The sequence below is a fragment of the Garra rufa genome, chromosome 17 (assembly GCF_049309525.1).
Source record: "Garra rufa chromosome 17, GarRuf1.0, whole genome shotgun sequence".
Lineage (NCBI taxonomy): Eukaryota > Metazoa > Chordata > Actinopteri > Cypriniformes > Cyprinidae > Garra > Garra rufa.
This window is the reverse complement of record NC_133377.1, coordinates 44,227,366-44,250,406: the sequence shown is the minus strand read 5'-3', so window position 1 is coordinate 44,250,406 and position 23,041 is coordinate 44,227,366. Positions and strand designations below refer to the sequence as shown.

The 23,041-nt window shown below is 38.4% G+C and overlaps 1 protein-coding gene across 1 annotated transcript; it reads left to right on the top strand.

The window, feature by feature from the left end:
- The first annotated feature begins 1,063 nt into the window (after positions 1 to 1,063).
- On the top strand, positions 1,064 to 22,938 carry LOC141289438 (collagen alpha-1(XII) chain-like). The gene is made up of 11 exons (XM_073821533.1): positions 1,064 to 1,124; positions 1,989 to 2,138; positions 6,425 to 6,544; positions 6,613 to 6,777; positions 9,405 to 10,043; positions 18,205 to 18,366; positions 19,565 to 19,720; positions 22,151 to 22,270; positions 22,367 to 22,531; positions 22,608 to 22,757; positions 22,853 to 22,938. Exons 1-11 carry the CDS (start codon positions 1,064 to 1,066, stop codon positions 22,936 to 22,938), a joined length of 1,974 nt encoding a protein of 657 aa, XP_073677634.1.
- The last annotated feature ends 103 nt before the right edge of the window (positions 22,939 to 23,041 follow it).

Sequence of the window (23,041 nt, the reverse complement as noted above, 5' to 3'; positions counted from 1 at the left end):
AACAAACAAACAAAAAAATCCCATTACCTGCAACATATCTCATTATCACCAGACAGAACTTGCACAGAAGTGTGTGATTATGAGTTGTGTTTTGTGTGTACATCTGCTGGTCATTTGTAGAAACAATGTAAATATGAAGTAAAGAAAGTGTTTTATGTGAATGCAGTTTTCTGTGTGGGTTATAGTATGTTTGCTAGCTGTACAGTATATAAAAACACAAATTTTACGTGTCATTGTGAAGCATCTTTGTGATAAATGTATGTTTCTACATTACAATTGAATTGTAATTTATCAGTGGTGGCTCTGTTTAAGTGATGTCCATATGGCAGTAATTGTAGGACAAATCATGCAGTTAATTGAAGGACTCTAGCAGCTGCATTTTGGACACCTGTAGCTTGTTTATTGAAGATGCAGGACCACCACCTAGTAATGCATTAATAGTCCAGTCTAGACGTCATCAGTGCATCAACTAGTTTTTCTGCATCAGATACATGCATCATTTCATGTTTCTAAAATAACATGAGTAATATGAGAAATATGATTTTCAAAAAAACATTACCAACTAATATGAGACCCAAGTTTCTGACTGCAGATTTTAAGATTGCTGTTTTTCCTGTAGATGCTTTTTTTTTTTTTTTTGGTCCAGTAAGTAATTTCTCTGTCTTATCCGAATTTAGTAGATACTAAAGACAGAGATCTTTTTCACACTCGATAATTTAGTTTCATCTGGTCTTGTTGAGATATATAGTTGCATATGAACAGCAAAACTAATTCCGACATATATATTGAAAACAGCAGATGACATGTAGGACAGATAAAGAATTTGCAGAAAGGAGCACAGTTGAGAAGACACAAGTTTTTTATTTTTTTATTTTATTTTTTATTTTTTTATTTTAGATGTAAATGAAAGATTTAAAATTCTCTGTAATTTGATCTAATTGTGGTTTCTTAATGAGTGGCTTAAAGGGTAAAGGGGAAATTGAAAGTAATCGTTTATACGGACTGAAGTGTGTGTAAATGTATTTAGTAATGTGATTATTGTGTGTGTTGATCAGCTGGAAGGATGCAGGTTCGAGTTCAGCTGATCCTGATACTCACATCAGTATTAATCACACACGTTCCAGGTATGACTGTCTGTCTGATTTATGACAGAAAATGACATTTTGATATGATGAAATTAGACTCAGATTATCAAATGCATGCACAGTTGTTCACTAAAAGTTACACATTTGTCTTACTATCCACATAAGCATTCATTGATGTGTTCTGTTTTTTTATTTTTTATTTTTTTTTATTAGATAAAAAATGGCAGTCTGCAGCACTGATCGCTTAAAGGAGTAGTTCACTTTCAAAACAAAAATGAACAGATAATGTACTCACCCCCTTGTCATCCAAGATGTTCATGTCTTTCTTTCTTTAGTCGTAAAGAAATTATGTTTTTTGAGTAAAACATTTCAGGATTTCTCTCCATATAGTGGACTTCTATGGTGCCCTGAGTTTGAACTTCCAAAATGCAGCTTTAAATGGCTCTAAACGATCCCAGCTGAGGAAAGAATGGTCTTATCTAGCAAAATGATGGGTTATTTTCTAAAAAAAAAATACAATTTATATACTTTTTAACCTCAAATGCTCATCTTGTCTAGCTTGGCAAGACGAGCGTTTGAGATTAAAAAGTATGTAAATTGTAAATGTAGTAAATCTGGATTATTTTGCAGACATGAGCTACTATCCATTTGTCTGTGGATAGTCAGATATATTTGAGACATTGATCAAATTCATAACTGTGCATGCATGCATTAATAATATTGAGAATTTCATCATATCTGACTATGTGCAATGTTTCTGAATGTTCAATATAGACTTGTGCACATGTAATCAGCAAAGACTTCCATCATTGCATTTAGGGATATCAAGTAAAGAAACATTGGATGGACGCACCAAGATGTGAATTAAATTTCTGACAAATACTAAAATCTGTCTGTCTTTAGCAGATGTCTTCACATGTGCAACTCCAGCTGATATCGTGATTCTGGTGGATGGATCGTCGAGTGTCAGCTATGAAAACTTTGAAACTTTGAAGAGCCTTCTGGAAATTTTTCTTGGGTCTTTCACAGTTGGATCAAACCAAACACGCATCGGTACGCCTGCACTATCTCACACCTGTACCTTACTACAGTGGTTTGAAAGTGTGTTGGCCCACATCCTGATTTTTATTATTTATTTATTTTTTGCATGTTTGTCTCACTTTAAAATTTCAGATCATCAAACAAATTTAAATATTAATCAAAAATAACGCAAGTAAACACAACGTGCAGTTTTTAAATAAAGTTATTTATTATGAAGGGTAAACAAAATCCAAACCCACATGGCCCTGTGTGAAAAAGTGTTTGCCCCCTAAACTTAATAACCGGTTGGGCCACCCTTAGCAGCAACAACTGCAATCAAGCGTTTGCCATAACTTGCAATGAGTCTGTCACAGCGCTGTGCAGGAATTTCAGGCCACTCATCTGGGCAGAATTGTTGTAATTCAGCCACATTGGAGGGTTTTCCAGCATGAACCGCCTTTTTAAGGTCATGCCTCAGCATCTCAATAGGATTCAGGTCAAGACTTTGACTATGCCACTCCAAAGTCTTCATTTAGTTTTTCTTCAGCCATTCAGAGGTGGATTTGCTGGTGTTTTTTGGATCATTGTCCTGCTGCAGAACCCAAGTTGGCTTCAGCTTGAGGTCACCAACAGATGGCCGGACATTGTCCTTCAGGATCTTTTGGCAGACAGCAGAATTCATGGATCCATTGATCACATCAGGTCTTCCAGGACCCGTATTCACAAAACATCTTAAGGCTAAAAGTAGCTCCTAACTTGCTGATTTAGGAGGAAATCTTAAAAATAAGGGGCGTGTCAATCCTAAATTTAGGACTCCTAAATTTTTGCTTTAAGAGTATTTCACAAAGCATTTAATTGTTAAAACTAGCTCCTAAACCTGTGACATGTTAGGAGTAGTGAAGAGGACTCCTAAATCACTAAGACTAAATCCCAAACTATCTTAAATTGGCTATTGCCGGTAATCTGCCTCAGAACGTAAACTTTTTATAAACACACTGCATTTATTTGCACACGTTTTTTTTTTTTTTTTTTTGCTTTTGGAGGTTATCTCCAAATTTGTCCAATCACATTTACATACTGCTTCCAGAACTTCTGTCCGTCATAACAAAAAAATAGGATCGGGTTTGATTATCTGCATTTTTTTTTTTTTTTTTTTTTTTTTGCATCTGTAGCAAGCATTTTGAGAGTTGTTTTGACAGTTTAGAGCCACCATACAAGCGAACATCAAAATCCAGAATTGCGTCTGACAAGTTCATCCACTTTGTCTTGCAGCACAAAGCAGTGTAAAGATCCTTGAACACTTGAATTCACAGAAATTAGTGGTCTTCTTTATATCATAAAACGGTTAGTTCCATTCCTCAATTCTGATTGGTCAGCAGCTGTGTTTTATTCATGATACAGCACTGCTATGACCGTTTCACTCAACGGTTTTGTGTATCATTGAACCTCCTTAGCAACCACCCTTAGCAACGTAAACAAAGCTTTAACAGTTAGGGACTACTTTTTACAGCGGAAGGCAGGTAATGATTTTACTTTATGAAAACGTACAACCTAATATATATATAAATTAATATATATTTTTGATATTAATATTATCAAAAATATCGTGCCTAGCACGCCCTTCAGCCGTGATTTATTCACGATACAGCATGGCCTCTCGTACCTTATTGCTTAAATACGTGGCTCCAGTAATTCTGGCAAAGCATCAAAGTTTACTGACATTGCCTGGGATAATCAAGGAGATTCTTTGAGAAGGTGCGCACAAAAAGTATTCTCTCCTTCCTCTCTATATATCTAATAACTGGATGGACCCAGTATGTACTTTCTTTTGTTCTCTTTTTAAGAAGAAAGTGGACAACAAAATCATTTTCACTGGTTTTATATGACTTTTTATTTTATATATATATATATATATATATATATATATATATATATATATATATATATATATATTGCAACAGATGAATTACTATGCGAGTAGTGTGCAATATTTCGGTGCGTGGCAAATTTTTAGAATGATGAATACAATAAAACGCATACAAAAAAAAGATCTGACTCAGTGTGCAAGGGTCTGGCAAGTATAGTAACAGCTGTCCTTGCATCCAGTTTGGTTGTCTTTTACGTTTACACGCGTTCAGCAATGATCATTCTACTATTACTAAAAGGGTGTTCATATATCCACAAATTGTTTACGAGAAGCACACATTTAAGAGGCTGACAATTAGCTGAACATATAGTTGTTTAATTAGTGACATGTAGCCTGCATTTTAAATGCTTTATTTTTAAACACACATTTTTATTTTTAAACCTTTATTTGAATTTGGCAAAATAATATTGTACTCTACAATATTTATATGAAAAACTCTCTGACACGGACCCCTTCCCTATCAGCCAATCACAGTGTGCATAGTTAGTAGGTATGCTGACATCATCTGTAGCAACGAGGTCAACCCCGCCCCTTACTCTTAAGGTGCGTTGCATTTGACCGTAAGTGGACTGCGAAGTGGACTTCACAGGGTGTTCCGCCATCTTAAGTGAGATTCCAAACCGAAGGGAGCGAACATGTTCAGTTCGAAGGGCACTGCGAACGGTATAGGGAATAAGGGAACATCGGTACTTCACTTCACAGGAAATGGACGGAGAAAACTACCCAACTGTCATTGCGCACCGCGTCACCAGTTAGAACTAACGATGGAGCAGAGCCGTTGAAGTTTTTTAAAGGCTTTGCAATGGAGCGGTTGCAGTATATGTTGTTATTATTATACAAATTAGAGTGTTTATGAATGGTTATGGCAAGTCATGTTACATTTGCATATTGTATTGTATAAATGAAAGTAAAACCGGTGAGGTGAAGCTCTGTCTTGTTTTATTTTGTTTTATTTAACCACAGGATAGTTAAAAATAGACTGTGTTTGGAAAAGAAAGTGCGTGAGATAAGACCACAAAAATCTGTTCATCTGTTAACGGTCTAAACATATACATTTTGACTATATTTATTAGATACATACGTTTATATGTATTTTTATATGTATTTAAATTTAAAAGTAAGATAAATTACAATATTTATTTATGTTATATCATAATCTGCGTGACCCTGCCGTTGATTTGCTTTGATGATGTTCCAGGGCATTCCAAATGAGCGATTATTGTCAGCGAAGTCCACTTCAGGCGATATACCGTGCTAAGGGAATAGGGAGCAGTGAACACTGCGTAGGGACCCTGTCGATCGGAACACACCTTTAGTTTAAGACTTCTCTCTATACCTTAGTAAAAGTTTGTCTCAGAAGCTTTGTGAATAGGTTTTAGGAGAAAACTCTTAGCTAAAAACTTTTACTGCTATTTAGGAGAATGTTTTGTGAATACGGGCTCAGATCTAGAAGCATCAGTACACTCTAAAAAATGCTGGGTTGTTTTAACCCAACGTTGGGTTAAATTTTTCAATTAAATTTTTTAACCCAACAGTTGGGTTAGTCCATATTTGACCCAACATTGGGTTAAAACAACCCAGCATATTTTAGAGTGTATTTTCCCAAAAGTCTTGGGGATCATCAAGATGTGTTCTGGCAAAACTGAGACGAGCCTTTATGTTCTTTTTGCTCAGTAGCAGTGGTTTTCGTCTTGGAACTCTGCCATGCAGGCCATTTTTGCCCAGTGTCTTTCTTATGGTGGAAAACTGACCTTTACTGAGGCAAGAGAAGTCTGCAGTTCTTTAGATGTTGTTGTGGGGTCTTTTGTGGCATCTTAATGAGTCGTCGCTGCTCTCTTGGGGTAATTTTGGTCGGTTGGCCACTCCGGGTTCCATGTATTGGCCATTTTTGGATAATGGCTCTCGTTGTGGTTCGCTGAAGTCCCAAAGCTTTAGAAATGGCTTTATAACCTTTTCCAGACTGATAGATCTCCATTACTTTCTTTTTAATTTGTTCCTGAATTTCTCTGGATCTCAACATGATGTGTAGCTTTTGAGGATCTTTTGGTCTGCTTCACTTTGTCAGGCAGCTCCTATTTAGGTGATTTCTTGATTGCGAACAGGTGTGGCAGTAATTATGTAAGTTATGTTTTAACAGGGAGAAGGGGGAGGGAGGTTGTGTTTACTTGTGTTATCTTTGAGTAATATTTAAGTTTGTTTGATGATCTGAAACATTAAAATGTATTTTTTTGCAAACATGCAACAACAACAAAAAAAATCATTAAGGGGGCCAACACTTTTTCATACCACTGTAGATCAGACTCAAGAGGACAAGATGCTATGCTTGCTGTGCTTGTGGTGTATTTATTAATAGACTACCTTTATATTCACGTGTGTGTGTGTGTGTGTTCAGGTTTGGTGCAGTACAGCGGGGATCCACAGATTGAGTGGCATCTGAACTCTCACAGCACTAAAAAGGCCGTGATCAATGCTGTGAAGAGTCTGCTTCAGAAAGGAGGAAACACACACACAGGTTCAAACACACTTGCCCTACTCACTGTAGTGCATCTGCTCATACCTTACCTTTGTGTGTTTTTCCAGGTCTTGCTCTGACGCGTATTCTGGAGAACAGCTTCAAAGCTGAATCTGGGTCCAGGCCTGACGTTCCTAAGATTGTTATTCTGATCACGGATGGGGAATCTCGGGATGATGTTCTTTCTCCTGCTCAGAGGCTCAGAGATGCTGGGATTGAGCTCTTTACTATCGGTACCAGAACTAAACCAGCTCTCACTTACAGTTTTTCTAAATTGCTAAAACATTTTTTTAAAACAATCACTCATTTTCTCACAACCTTAAACACAAATCCAAATGTTCAAACTAAATTCACAGAACCCCTCACTCAAACAGTCGCTTCAAAACCATTTCACCTGTACTCAAAATCAAACAAAGCTTTCAAACCATACACACATTAGTCAACATACGCACTACAGATCATTCATTAGACACCACTTTAAAAAAAATGGAGAACAGTGTACAGTGCATGTAGTTACAAAAAAGAATATGTATATATACTAACATTTTACAACTTTTACATTAACACATATGAATATGTTATCAGTGTTCATACTAGTTGCGTCTTCAGAGTTGAATTTGAGCTAAATGCGTGAAGGCATTTTGTTTGGTAATGAAACCTCCAAACTTTTCACCTGCATGTGTTCTTTTTCTTCTTTTCTTCTTCTTCTTCTTGTTCTTCTTCTTTTGATTCTATTGGCGGTTTAAAGATGTATTACCGCCACCTACCAGACTGGAGTGTGGAACAGTAGATGACAGTACCAAACCAAAAACAAAATTAGAATCTATCCATCAAACCTGTGTTTTTTTTAGATGAATCATGAGATGTTTAACAACATTCTGGGTACTTCCTTCTAAGAGATTCTGAATATTGATATTTTCACTGCCATTCTCTAACATTTGAAACATTTCTCTTCTTTCTTCTTCATATTTCCTACATTCCAACAATACATGTGTTACTGATTCCATTACTTTACAGTTTTCACATGAACCTGTTGGATGCTTGCCTATCATGTGCAGTGTCTGATTCAGTCCATTATGTCCTAATCTAAGACGGGTGAGCAGAACCTTTTCCTTTCGGTTTCTGCCCTTTACTCTGCCTTCACCAACTTTTTCCTGGATATTATATAAATGTCGACCCACATCATTTAGATCCCAGTATTGTTTGCCATTTTCCCATCATTCAAGATTTAATAATACTCTTTCCATCATCTCTACCTAAAAGGACATTTAAATCCACAGTTTGTCTTTTTAATAGTTTAGCCAGCCAGCTTATCAACGGCTTCATTCTCCTCAACTCCTACATGCGCAGGAACCCAAACAAAACCAACATTCAAGCTCTTCTGTTGCAAACAAAAAGTTACTTCATTTTCATTAATAATAACAAGTCTGCATGATTTCATAGTTTTATTACTTAAAAGAGCTGACCAGCTGTCTGTTGCAATTACAACACCATTAGCATTATTTCCCTCTATCCAGTTTAGAGCTGTTCGAACTCCCACAAGTTCTACTGTATACACTCATAAGTTATCTGTAGTTCTTTTAATTATAGCTAACTCATACTGAGGAATATATATTGCCGTTCCTGTGCATCCTGTCTCTGGATCTTTTGAGCTGTCTGTAAATATCAATAACTTACCCATAAACTGCTGTTCAATATAATTTTGTGCTAAAACACCTTTTGATATCTGTAAGGATCTGTAAAAGCTCCGCTGCATGTTCTTAGCGCTTGTGCCTGCTCCACATCCAGCTTCTTAAGGTGACTGTCTGCAGCCGACATAAAAGCTATACACCCATAGTCAAACGAGGCTCTCATAATAGCCTGATAGATATTAAGCATTGATGTTCTAGTTGCTCCCCAGTCTTTTCCAGCTAAACATCTCAAAAGATTTTTTCCCTTTTATTTTCTTATATATGCTGTTTCCAGGTTAACTTTTCTACTAGAAGCATTCCAAGAAGTCGAACAACTTTGACTTTCTCAAGTGTTTGGCCATACAGCTTAAGCGTTATTTCCTTATGTCTTCTAGAAAAACAAATAGCTTGCATCTTAGTTGTCAACAGTTTAAAAGCCCATTTATTTGCCCATTGCTCTACCTTTAAAATTGCTTCTTGCATTTTCTTCTCTATAAACCTCAAATTCCGCCCCTAATCCACAGGGCCCCATCGTCAGCATACAGAGATTTACCTATGCTTGCATCAATTCCATCAAATACATAATTTATCATGACATTAAAAAGCCCTGGGCTGCAAACACTGCCCTGAGGGATCCACATGATATATTTCTGAATATTCAGTACCTACCCTAATTTTTATAGTCCTATCAAAAAGAAAATTCAAAACCCAGTTGTATAGCCTGCCTCCCAAACCTAATTTATCTACTTAATAAGCAGCCCTTCTTTCCATAACATGTCATAAGCCTTTTCTATATTGAAAAACACTGCTACCACTATTTGCTTATTTAACTGTCCTTTCCTGATTTCTGATTCCAAGATTAATACCGGATTCATAGTGTCACACCCCTGGACTTTGAGTTGGTTTCTCCCATCCATTTCCCCCCGCTGTTTTCTGTTACTTGGTCATTGCCAACACCTGTGTTTGTAATCACCTTGTCTATTTAATGTGTGTGCTTTCAATGATGTCTTGTCGATCGTTAAATGTTACCACGCTGTGTTCCTGTATCTGCCTGCTTCCCTTGGATTATTAAATACCTTCACTTTTACTCCGTCGTTGTTCGTGTGTTTAGTGTATATTGTGACAGAACGATCGACCGTAACAGTTTATTTTTTGTGAATTCCCCCGTTTTGTTTTGCGTCTTTTTTCAGTCTTTTTGTTTCCGTCGTGTTCATCACCAGTATTCACCATTATGAAACTCGCTTCAATCAACGTCCGCCCAAGGAGGGGAAACGCCATTCTGGAAGGTTATACCACCTTTATATTCCAGGATGGCAGGGATCTTGAGGACTACGTGGAGGAGTTTATTAGCATTTGCCATCTTGCTAGCTGCGATGACGTCTGCCTTATGGAGGGATTTTGGTGTGGACTGGATGAGGATCTCCGCTTCGTCATGCCCGAAGGTGAACCAGGCTGGACCCTAACTCAATATATTAACATCTTGCTGAGTGCTTGGGGTTCAGAGCTCTGCCTTGACGAAGCGGAGGAGGATTACAACACCGTCCAGTCACACCACGCAGACGTCTCGCAGCGCGACCCGGAACCCAGCCAATTACCACCCCGACCCGCGGAATATCAGCCTGAGCCCACCGCTGACGGAGAGCTACCGCCCGCTGCGAACAGCGTGCCATCGCGAGGAGGAGCGACAGAGCAGCTGATCGTCACGGAGCCAGAGTGGCACGAGGCGTCAGACCAGGTGTGTGAGCCGGCTTCAGTAACCGCGACGGTGAAGAAGTCAGTGGAGGTTGAGAATGCTAAGGACAGCATTACCCACTGCACCACCACTGAGGGTGAGCTTAATAAGATTCCGGGACACTTCTCTATGGACAATGCTATGGACATTTCTGTGATTAATATGGATTATTCTGAGGATGTTTGGACTGAACTTTCTAATATCTCTGAACTTGCTACCCGTCATAATTTCCCACCCACCCTCCCTCAGTTACATCAGTTTATTAACGATAATGTGTCAGCCATGCCACCACTGCCACCTGTCAGTCCTTCTGCTCACCCTCAGCTTAACATCTGTGCAGTGGGTTCGCCGCAGGTCTGCCAGTCACCATCGGCGTCATGGCTGGAGGATTCCTCATCTCCGCCTCCAGCCTCAGAGTCCTGGACTCCGCCTCGGCCCTCCGAACCTGCGGCTCCACCCCGTCTCTCAGCTCCCTCGTCTCCACCGTCGCCCGTCGGTCCACCAGCTTCACCGCGCTCCATCGTCCTTCCGGCTCCGCCTCGGTCTGTCGTCATCCCACCTTCGCCTAAGGATTCCACTCCTCCGGCTACGCCTCGTTGCTCCATCCCACCGGCTCCGTGGAACTCCTCCATCCCTCTGGCACAGCCTCAGTCCTCTGTCGCTCCGGTTCCGCCGCGGACCTCCGGATCTCCGCCTCCGCCTTGGTCGCCAGAGCCTTGGGTTCCACCTTGGCCCTCCGGATCCTCGGTGTCGCCCGGGATCATCGGCTCTCCGTCTCCGCCTCGGGCTCTACCACCACCTGCTCCGCCTCCGTCGGTCGGCCCCCGGGAGTCGTCAGCCCACTCTCCACCATGGCTCCTCCCTCCATCGGCTCCACCGTGGGGTTCCATCTTGGCTGCGGTCTGGGTATCACCTGGCTCCTCCTGCTCCGGATCCCTCCCGTCTCCTCCTTGGCTCCTCCCTCCGTCATCACCACCATGGATTATTCAGTCACCACCCTGGACTTCATTCCTGGCCCCCCTTCCGGAAGAACGTCCTCCACCCAAACCCCCTCCTAAGGACTTTGTAGTTCGGTCGGCGCGTGGACGCGCCTTTTCCAGGAGGGGGGTGTAATGTCACACCCCTGGACTTTGAGTTGGTTTCTCCCATCCATTTCCCCCCGCTGTTTTCTGTTACTTGGTTTGTTCCCATCATTGCCAACACCTGTGTTTGTAATCATCTTGTCTATTTAATGTGTGTGCTTTCAATGATGTCTTGTCGATCGTTAAATGTTACCACGCTGTGTTCCTGTATCTGCCTGCTTCCCTTGGATTATTAAATACCTTCACTTTTACTCCGTCGTTGTTCGTGTGTTTAGTGTATATTGTGACACATAGTATTTCTCCCTTTTCGAAATCCATTTTAATAAGGCAATATCAAGCTTCTTTTTTCTAAATAATCTGTTATCCTTTCAGTTACTTTCAAGTTTGCGCTATAGATCTATAGTTTATGGGATTCGAAGCATCTTTCCCGGGGTAAGTATAGGTCCTATAATAGACTGTTTCCATTCTACTGGGATTTTCCCAAAGTCCCAAATTGTATTAAATAACTTGAGAACAACATAGAGAATACTGTCTTCCATGTGAGCCAGCATACTGTAACAAACATCCAAACATTCAAAATTGCCCTCTTTAATTCAAACAAACTAAAAGGCACTTCTAAACTCATATTCGTTGCTGCTTTCCTAACATTTACTCCAGGATTCAAAGCAAGTTCAGACAAGTTTTCTGAGCTGTATGTTTCTCAGCTAGAAGTTCGGCTTTTTCTATATTACTAACAGCTGTTTTCTTTCCACTTATCAATACTGGAATTACATATTGCAGTATTGCCTCCAATAGTTCCGTTTAGCTGATTTAATCGTCTTATGAACTATTGGCTGGTGATTTGTTTTAACTGGATTAAAGTTTCCAACAAATTATGTTTCCTTATCTGCCTAAATGATTTGTTCCTCTCTTTAATAGCTTTATTACAAATTTCATTCCACCATGGCACAATTTTTTCCCTCCCTTATTTGAACTTTTTGGAATTGATTCTTTTGCCGATTGTATAATAATTCCTGATCTTCTATTATATTCATCTTCATCTAATACCCCTTCATTACTTAATTGTTCATATTTATTTTTACCTATTTCTTGAAATAATTCCCAATTTGCTTTATTTAACTTCCATCTTGATAATGTTTTAACCTCGTCTAGAGGAAATTAAATTCTTATTCTAATATTAATTGGAAAGTGATCGCTCCCAACTAGTGCTTCTTTGAGCACCTCCGGTAGAAATTCCTGCAATGCTGTTTGTTACTACTGTTAAATCTATTGCACTTTCCGTAGTCTGACTACTATTATACCTTGTACCTGTTCCTTCATTTAAGGATACAAATGTTGCCACTCCAACCCCATTTCCATTTTTCCTATAATTTCTAATTGATGTATATCCTTGAATTAATCATTTGAATCATTTCGGGACATACTGTGCGATTCGCGAATCATTTGAATCATTTCGGGACATTCTGTGCGATTCGCGAATAATTTGATTCAGTTAATGAATCATTTGATTTAGTTCGCGAATCATTAGATTCAGTTTGCGGATCATTTCAATCATTTCAGGACATATTGTGAGATTCGCAAATCATTTGAATCATTTCGGGACATACTGTGCGATTCGCGAATCATTTGAATAATTTCGGGACATTCTGTGCGATTTGTTCAGTTAACGAATCATTTGATTAAGTTTGCGAATCATTTTAATCTTTTCGGGACATACTGTGCGATTCGCGAATCAATTGAATCATTTCGGGACATACTGTGCGATTCGCGAATCATTTGAATCATTTCGGGACATATTGTGTGATTCGCGAATCATTTGATTCAGTTAACGAATCATTTGATTCAGTTCGCGAATCATTTTAATCTTTTCGGGACATACTGTGCGATTCGCGAATCATTTGATTCAGTTAGCGGATCATTTGAATAATTTCGGGACATACTGTGCAATTCGCGAATCATTTTAATCATTTCGGGACATATTGTGTGATTCGCGAAACATTTGATTCAGTTAACGAATCATTTGATTCAGTTCGCAAATCATTTTAATCTTTTCGGGACATACTGTGCGATTCGCGAATCATTTGATTCAGTAAGCGGATCATTTGAATAATTTCGGGACATACTGTGCGATTCACGAATCATTTTAATCATTTCGGGACATATTGTGTGATTCGCGAATCATTTGATTCAGTTAACGAATCATTTGATTCAGTTCACGAATCATTTGATTTAGTTCGCGAATCATTTGATTTAATTCGCGAATCATTTGAATCATTTCGGGACATTCTGTGTGATTCGCGAATAATTTGATTCAGTTAGTGAATCATTTGATTCAGTAAGCGGATCATTTGAATAATTTCGGGACATACTGTGCGATTCGCGAATCATTTGAATCATTTCGGGACATATTGTGTGATTCGCAAATCATTTGAATCATTTCGGGACATATTGTGTGATTCGCGAATCATTTGATTCAGTTCGCGAATCATTTTAATCTTTTCGGGACATACTGTGCGATTCGCGAATCATTTGATTCAGTTAACGAATCATTTGATTCAGTTCACGAATCATTTGATTTAGTTCGTGAATCATTTGATTTAATTCGCGAATCATTTGAATCATTTCGGGACATTCTGTGTGATTCGCGAATCATTTGTTTCAGTTAACGAATCATTTAATTCAGCTCACAAATCATTTGATTTAGTTCGCGAATCATTTGATTCAATTCGCGAATCATTTGACTCAGTTTGTAAATCATTTGAATAATTTCGGGACATACTGTACAATTCGCGAATCATTTGACTCAGTTTGTGAATCATTTGAATAATTTCGGGACATACTGTACAATTCGCGAATCATTTGATTCAGTTCGCGAATCATTTGACTCAGTTTGTGAATCATTTGAATAATTTCGGGACATACTGTGCGATTCGCGAATCATTTGATTCATTTCGCGAATCATTTGATTCAGTTCGCAAATCATTTTAATCATTTCGGGACATATTGTGTGATTCGCGAATCATTTGATTCAGTTAACGAATCATTTGATTCAGTTCGTGAATCATTTAATCTTTTCGGGACATACTGTGTGATTCGCGAATCATTTGATTCAGTTCGCGAATCATTTTAATCATTTAGGGACATATTGTGTGATTCGTGAATCATTTGATTCAGTTAACGAATCATTTGATTCAGTTCACGAATCATTTGATTCAGTTCACGAATCATTTGATTCAGTTCACAAATCATTTGATTCAGTTCGCAAATCATTTTAATCATTTCGGGACATACTGGCAGCGTTCGAAACCGCATACTCAATGAGTAGGTACTTAATTTCAAGAAGTACTTACTTAACGAGCGCTAAAAGAGTACGTACTCTACAGCCAAATCTCGTTGAGTATGGATGTGATCTGCACGTCTTCCGCCATGTTGACGTTATCATGTGACCAACGACGTTATAACAAGTGCAACAACTTAACATATAGCGACAGGTTTAATTCATCTTTCTATAAATATTTTGATATTGATGAAATTTGTTCATTTTGTGGTCATGTTGAAGAAACAGCTGTTCTTTTATTGTGATTGTAGTATAACAGATACGTTTTGGGTTCATTTAGGTTTTTGTATTTTTTAATTCTTAAAGAAATAATTTTTGTCAGGAAAACCCAAATTCTTTATTTATTGAATAAGTTATTTCTTTTGTTTTGTATTCAAAATTGTTTATCCACACGCAAAGCTAGCTTAAATTCTTGTTGAATTTCTCTTTTCATCCCTGAGGCTTATCAATAACAAATAACAACAAATCCAATTTTTGATAAACGATGATGTGAATATTTTGATTATTCAGAGATATTTAATCATATTTCCCCGTGTATATAATTGCATACTATGATGTAAGCAAGCCTAATAGTTATGTTTTTAGTTTTTCTCATTATGATTGTTCATTGTTAAAGATAAATACTATCTTACCCTGAGCAATAATTAATGCATATGTTAATGAAACTTATATTTTATTTACTGATAACAACATGGATATATGAGTAAAATAATAAAGTAACCATGAACATAAATAAAGACACATGGAACAAAGCTTTATTCAGACATATTGGTATTTTAGTCTTTCTCTAGATGCTCTCGCTGGCTCTTTGGTCTCTGAGGATGAAGAGACCACAGCAACATCTGGTCCAGATGAGACAAAGAGCAGGTGGAGTGATGGAGGGTCTCATCGATGGCACTTGACCATTTCCAGGATGCTGCTGTGGATTTCTCTTTTCTCACTGCACACACCAGTCTGCAGACATTTCAGATCATACAAAGATGCACAAATACAATACAAAAGTTGTCATTTTAACAGCACAATTTCATTAGATCTCTGTATTAGAAGTAACAAAATTACCAAACTTTATATTAAGTTACAGATTTAACTTTTTTCCCCACAAATGCTGCTGTCACCTTTCCTTTCAGGACCTGCTCCACCGCAAAATATCTGCAACAAAGGCACAGAAATCTAGAATCAGAAAAGTGCTTAAAGTTTTTTTTATTATTATTAATAAACTGCAACTTAAGGTTTGAATAGATGTCTGCAGTGTACTCACTCAAAGCCTTTGATGGCAGCACTGCTTCATCAATCACTCTTCACCAGACAAGCATACTTGTCTCATCTGTCCCTGTAACATCCACACAAGATTCAGTTCCCTCTGATTCCTGTGCTCAATACTACATTTATGAGGTAGCTGTTGTTTATTGGCTTTTTATCCAATACAAATGCTCCTGAATTTATCAACAGTACTATTAGACAAACTAAATAGATAACTCATGTTTACTTGTTTACTAACTATATGTTTATTTACATTACATTAATCTAAAGCAGTGTTGACAACAGAGAATTCTACATAAACTCACATAACGTCCATATCACTCATTTAGATGTCTGTTTGGTGTTGTCATTTAATTCTCTCAGAACATGTTCCTGTCAGTTGTTAAACATTTAGTAATCATCTTTAAGATGCTATGGTCGCTATACGTAATAAAACATGTTTTACAGCGAAATCACAAATATACTTTAACGTTACACATCTTGGCACCTTATGCAAATCAGCAGTTTACGATACAGTAGCTCAACAAATACGATTTTAAGACAGGGAACCGTGTTTTGGTTTGTAATACTCACATTTGTAAACACTCTCGTTGCGGTTCCCAATCACGTTCGATGATGACGTTTTGGCCTCCTGTGGCCTCCTGGGATTGAAAAGTGTGCATCGGATGAACACTTCAGAATCTGGGCTGAAGCAGTAGGACATCCGGGGATTTCTCGCCTACTCTTTTATGAATACTGAGGTTTCGAACGTACTTCTTTCTTCACGTACTCTTTTTTCCTACTATATAGTAGGTAAGTAGGCATATTCGAACGCACTTTAAGTAGAAGTTCATCCGAATCTCGCGAGAATTAGTGCACTCGCCTACTAATTCTCGCTTACTCTTTTATGAATACTGAACATTCAAACATACTTTTTTGCTCGCCTACTGCTTTTTGCCTACTATATAGTATGGAAGTATGCGGTTCCGAACGCAGCCATTGTGTGATTCGCGAATCATTTGATTCAGTTAACGAATCATTTGATTCAGTTCACGAATCATTTGATTCATTTACATTTACATTTACATTTATTCATTTAGCAGACGCTTTTATCCAAAGCGACTTACAATTGGGGAATACAACAAGTGATTCATCCTAAGGAGGCAGATCGACATAGGAAGTGCTCAAAAATACCATATATCAGGCGTTGTTAGATGAGTACGGGCTAGAAAGGGAAGATCAGGAAAGAGAGGAGAAGAATTTTTATTTTTTTTTATTTTTTTTTATTATTGAGTCAGATAGTGTCGAAAAAGATGGGTTTTCAGCAGTTGCTTGAAGACAGTTATGGAGCCTGCGTTCCGGATAGGGGTGGGAAGATCATTCCACCAGGCAGGGACGTTGAAGGAGAATGTTTTGGAAAGTGATTTCGTGCCTCTCTGTGGTGGTACAATAAGGCGTCTTTCACTAGAGGATCTCAGACTTCTGGAAGGAGTGTAGATGTGTAGTAGTGAATGGAGGTAGGCAGGTGATGATCTGGTGGCTGTCCTATAGGCCAGCATCAGTGTCTTGAATTTGATGCGTGCTGTAACCGGTAGCCAGTGCAGTGATATGAAGAGAGGTGTGACATGGGCCTTCTTGGGCTCATTGAAGACCAGTCGTGCTGCTGCATTCTGAATCATTTGTAGAGGCCTGATTGTACATGCTGGAAGACCAGCTAGTAGAGCATTGCAGTAGTCCAGCCTGGAAATGAGCAGGGCCTGGACGAGGAGTTGTGCAGCATGCTCTGTTAGGAAGGGCCTGATTTTTCTGATGTTGTGCAATGCAAACCTGCAAGATCGAGCAGTTTTAGCTATGTGGTCTTTAAAAGTCAATTGGTCATCAAAGATTACACCAAGATTTCTGGCTGAAGTCGATGGGGTAATTGTTGATGAACCTAACTGGATGGAGAAGTCATGTTGTAAAGTTGGAGTGGCAGGAAAGACAAGGAGCTCAGTTTTAGCTAGATTGAGCTGAAGATGGTGTTCCTTCATCCATGCAGAGATATCCGCCAGGCAGCCTGAGATCCGTGCAGCTACCGATGGATCATCTGGTTTGAAAGAAAGATAGAGCTGTGTGTCATCAGCATAGCAATGGTAGGAGAAGCCATGTGCCTGTATGATGGGCCCCAGAGATGTAGTGTATATGGAGAAGAGGAGAGGTCCAAGAACTGATCCCTGAGGAACCCCAGTGACCAGTTGATGAGTTTTGGAAACCTCCCCTCCCCAGGCCATTTCGGGAATCATTTGATTCAGTTCGCGAATCATTTGATTCATATTGTGTGTAAACAATGACAGCCGTGTTGCAGTTGAGCTTAACTTTTGCTTTCTTGTGTTTAGGGTTTAGCATCACAAGTTCATCACAGAGCAAATTGTGTCTTAGTGAGTGAGAATGTGTCTAGAGTTCTGCAAAAAACTCTTTTGCAGAAATAGTGATTTATTTGACAAATTGGTTTAGACTATTGAGAATTTGGTTCTGAGAATGGGGTTTAGTGTTTTAGCAAATGTGAAAAATTGTAAATACGGTTTGTAAGTAAATAGTTTACTGACTGTGTGAATCTGCAGGAGCAATAGACGCTGATGTGAATGAGCTGAGAGCCATCGCCTCCCCGCCGCAGGAAACACACGTGTATATCATGCCTGATTTCAGCAACATGTTGGACATCATTGGAGAACTCAACATGAGCGTCTGTGAGCGCATCTCTGAACTCAGCAGAGAGATCAGCGGTGGGTTTCAATGGAAGCACATGGGTATCTATATTCAATTTGAATTATGGTTAGCAATGTTCATTTGGAAATTTAAATACAGAAACGCATTACCATTTTACATATTGCATTGCCATTTTGCACATTACATTTTGAATGGAATATTGCTATCCCACTGCAAAAAATGCTTTTCTTACTTAGATTTTGTCTTGTTTCCAGCCAAAATATCTAAAGATTATTAAATCAGGAATGATTTTCTTGACGAGTAAAAAATATTGTCTTGTTTTCAGAAAAAACAAGTCAAAATTAAGTGCGTTTTTTCTTGAAACATGCAAAATAATCCGCCAATGGGGTAAGAAAAATAATCGTTTTCTGTTTGAAATAGTATTTTTTTTTGCTTACCCCATTGGCAGAATATTTTGCTTGTTCTAAGCAAAAAATCCCTTAATTTTAACTTTTTTTTTTCTTCTGAAAACAAGACAATGTTGACTCGTCTATAAAATCCTTCCTAAGAGTTTTTAAATATTTTGGCTGGAAAAAAGACAATCTTAGCATTTTTTTTTTTTTTTGCAGTGAAATGCCTCCATAGGTTTCTGAGATCTGAGTTTGAGCTTGACCAGTGTGCTTTCTGAATGACGTTTTCTCCCTCTGACAAGACTAAAATTATGTTATGGTCCATGGCTACATCTAAATGTTTTGATAGTATTTTATCCTTTAGATTTGGAAAATATTTCACCATGGTATCCTGTAGAAATGGAACAGATTTCTATCTTATTCAGTATGTTAAATTCTGAACTTGAATTAATCAGTTTCGTAAAGAGCATATAAATGTGCAAACAGGCCTGTAAGTTTTGTGTCTGAGTGAGAAATGAATTCATGTCGTTTGAAAGATCATTTCAATGAATGAGATAATTCATTGACAAACAAGGGTCATTAATTAAGGAAAAGAAAGGACATGAAATGTGACCAAGTATGGTGACCCAAGCTCAGAATTTATGCTCTGTGCTTAAGATTAGACACAGGTGAATACAATGACAATCAGGAAACTAGGTAACAGGGGAACAGGCCAGCACTGACTTTATCTCATGTTTTATCTGTTTATTTGTAACCAACAAGTATCCAGGTTTTCATCAATGCATTTTTGTGCAAACTCAGTGATACTGGATGAAAAAAATGCTTAATGGACAGACAAAATAAGTAATAAAATCTGTCTCTATAGTGAAAATCCACACATGTGAAACTGCAGCTATCGCCGATATCGTGATTCTGGTGGACGGATCGTGGAGTATCAGCCGTTTGAACTTCAAAACTGTGAGGAGCTTTCTGGGAATGTTTGTCAAGGCCTTCGCTGTTGGATCAGAACAAACACGCATTGGTACGTCTGTGGTGTCTTTAGTTCCAACACATGCAACTAGATCAACAGGAGAAGAACAGCAGTTTAACAGTGCTTGTGCTGTATTTAGTGTTCAGTGTTGAATTAGATTCACTGTTGTGTGTGTTTTGGTAAAGTTGAGGTCAAAAGTTTACATCCATATTTCAAAATCTGCAAAATGTTAATTATTTTACCAAAAGAAGAGGGATCATACAAAATGCATGTTATTGTTTATTTGGTGACATATAGTCCACATAGAAAATAATAGTTGAATTTATCAAAAGTTTACATCCCCTTGATTCTTAATACTGTGTTGTTCCCTGAATGATCCACAGCTGTGTTTTTTTTTTTTTTTTTTTTGTTTAGTGATAGTTGTTCATGAGTCCCTTGTTTGTCCTGAACAGTTAAACTGTCTGCTGTTCTTCAGAAAAATCTGAAATCTTCCACAAATTCTTTGGTTTTCCAGCATTTCTGTGTATTTGAACCCTTTCCAACAATGACTGTATGATTTTAAGATCCATCTTTTCACACTGAGGACAACTGAGGGACTCATATGCAACTATTACAGAAGGTTCAAACACTCACTGATGCTCCAGAAGGAAAAGACATGCATGAAAATCTTTGAATGAGGAGATGTTCGAATGAGTAATGTGTTTTTTTTTTTTTTTTTTTTTTGCATAAATATCATGTTTGTTTGTTTTTTCATTTAGTACTGCCATTCAGAGGCTATAGAAGGTACAAAGTAAAATAAAGATAAAATAAGTCAAATTTACTCTGATCTTCAAATTTCACAAGTTTTCACCCCCGGCTCTTAATGCATGTTTTTTAACAACAAGTTAAAAATTATTTATTTTAACACTGAACATTTGTAACATTCTAGTAGACATTATAGCCTATCAACAAAGCACAATTGAACTTAAAATGAATAAGTTAGTAAAATAATATTCTTTGACCATTTTTAAGAGCCCCTTCTTGAATCAGGCTTTTGTTTTTAATGTACAAATAAATGCAGCCTTGCCGAGCAAATGAGAATGTTAGAATAAATGTATTAAAGGTGCCATAGAATGCATTTATATAATATTTTAAATTGTTCTCTGATATCTACATAGAAGGTATATGGCATAGGAAAGGGCAAAAAATCTCCAGAAACGGTTTTACAGCTCCATTTACAACCCTAGGATTTGTCCCTAGAATGAAATGCTCTGTTATTGCCTTATTTGGAAGCCTCATGAATATTAATGAGCTCTGCTCTGATTGGCTGTTTAATCTTTATAGCTGGCACATTGATAAAAATATATATTTAATTAGGAGCTCTTGCCGCTTTTAATATGTGGTTTGTTGAATCTGCCGTTTTGAATCGCCAACATTTTACTCTTACTATTGTGATCGCATGTGCTCTGTGTAAAGTTATAATGCAGAGGGAGTGCTTAGTTACCACATAAGTTCAGATGCTTGTCAGTGATACTCGGGATCTGTAAATCATTGGCCATCATCAGTCAGTCGTCTCTCTGTTTATGTGGGAAGTCAAATCCTATGTATTGCAATGTAACAGGCTAGCACTAGCATTAAGCTAACCGTGTCCCTTCAGTGGCTCGCCTTATTTTACTGACGTTACCGATGATTGGGCGATGCAAATGTTGGGGGCGTAACTATTAACGTTCGGGACTATTGCGTAATAGTCGGTGTTGTGTTGGAATTGACCTATTTTTCGGTGGTCTTTTGCAAACACTAGATTTATATAAGAAGGAGGAAACGATGGTGTTTGAGACTCACAGTATGTCATGTCCATGTACTGAACTGATATTATTCAACTATGCCAAGGTAAACACAGTTTTGCATTATATGGCACCTTTAATAGAGCTGTTGGAATGATTTTTGTCTTACTTTTATTTATTTTTTTGACAGAACAACAGTAAAATGCCAATACTAACATTTCTGAACGTTGACTTTTATTTTGTGGTAAACCCGTAAGAAGACCTCAGTCTTTTTTTCTGAATTATTGGTCTTTGAACCCTGGCTAAGGAGCTGCTGTCAGAATAAACACAATTGGTGTCTGGTGTATTAGACAACAGAACGTTCTGGAGTTGATTGACTAATGGATGATTTCAGTCATCATACAGTAACCTTTCTCTCCTCATGAAGACATGCGATGCGCTTCTAAACAGTCTCTCGCTGTCGCTGCTTGGAATGAGTTTTGCGTCTTTCTCAGACAGTTTATAATGCTTCCATACTGACCACATGTTTGATCATTAGTGCACGCCTCTTTTTGATCACGTCATGTCATTGTTTGCTATCATTTAATCAGCCTTTTCGCTATTTCCGGCCAAATAAGTTCAGTTGCCAAACATTTGGTGCATCTCTAGTATGTACAGAATATAAACCATCACACCTATGGTAGTCCCCGTAAACCACATCTGCAGTGTGTGTGTTCAGGTTTGGTGCTGTACAGCAAGGATTCATGGATCGAGTGGCATCTGAACACTCACCGCACTAAAGAAGCTGTGATCAGCGCTGTAAAACATCTGCCTTATAAAGGAGGAATCACACTCACAGGTTCACACACACACACACACACACACACACTAAATATAATCTAAATGATTCTCACTGTAATGCATCTGTTCTTACATGATGTGTGTGTTTTTCCAGGTCGTGGTCTGACGCATATTCTGGAGAACAGCTTCAAAGCTCAATCTGGGTCCAGGCCTGACGTTCCTAAGATTGTTATTCTGATCACAGATGGGAAATCTCAGGATGATGTTCTTGCTCCTGCTCAGAGACTCAGAGACGCTGGGATTGAGCTCTTTGCTATCGGTACCAGAACTAAACCAGCTCTCACTTAAATACGTTTTGTAATGAAATAAGTTTTCCTGACTGCGTGTATCTGCAGGAGTGAAGAACGCCGACAAGAAGCAGCTGAAAGCCATCGCCTCCCCGCCGAAGAAAACACACGTGTATAATGCGCCTGATTTCAGCTTGATGTTAGACATCATGGAGGGACTCACCAGGAGCGTCTGTGAGCGCATCTCTGAACTCAACAGTGAGTTTCCGAGATCTGTTATTTACTAAGCAGGCTCAGGAGGTTTTTTCAGGAGATGGAGGTTAAGTTTCTCTGTGTGTGTGTGTGTTTGCCAGACGCCCAATCTGACGCTCCTAGTGACCTTCTGACCTCTGAGGTCACACCTGGGAGATTCTGTGTTACTCGTCCAGTCAATCTCTAAGAGGCGCCAAGAGCACAAGTGAGTGCACATCTAACCGGACTAATGCTACAAGCCATGTCATTATTCAAGAATATATGAAACATGGCACCTAAGGTTTATAATT

What these genes read in the sequence shown, in the direction of transcription:
- LOC141289438 (XM_073821533.1), top strand. Translation starts at nt 1,064, where the DNA reads ATGCAGGTTCGAGTTCAGCTGATCCTGATACTCACATCAGTATTAATC. An exon ending in ACTCAGCAGAGAGATCAGCG is followed by an intron (nt 18,367 to 19,564) that starts GTGGGTTTCAAT and finishes CTGTCTCTATAG; the next exon opens with TGAAAATCCACACATGTGAA. An exon ending in ATCAGAACAAACACGCATTG is followed by an intron (nt 19,721 to 22,150) that starts GTACGTCTGTGG and finishes GTGTGTGTTCAG; the next exon opens with GTTTGGTGCTGTACAGCAAG.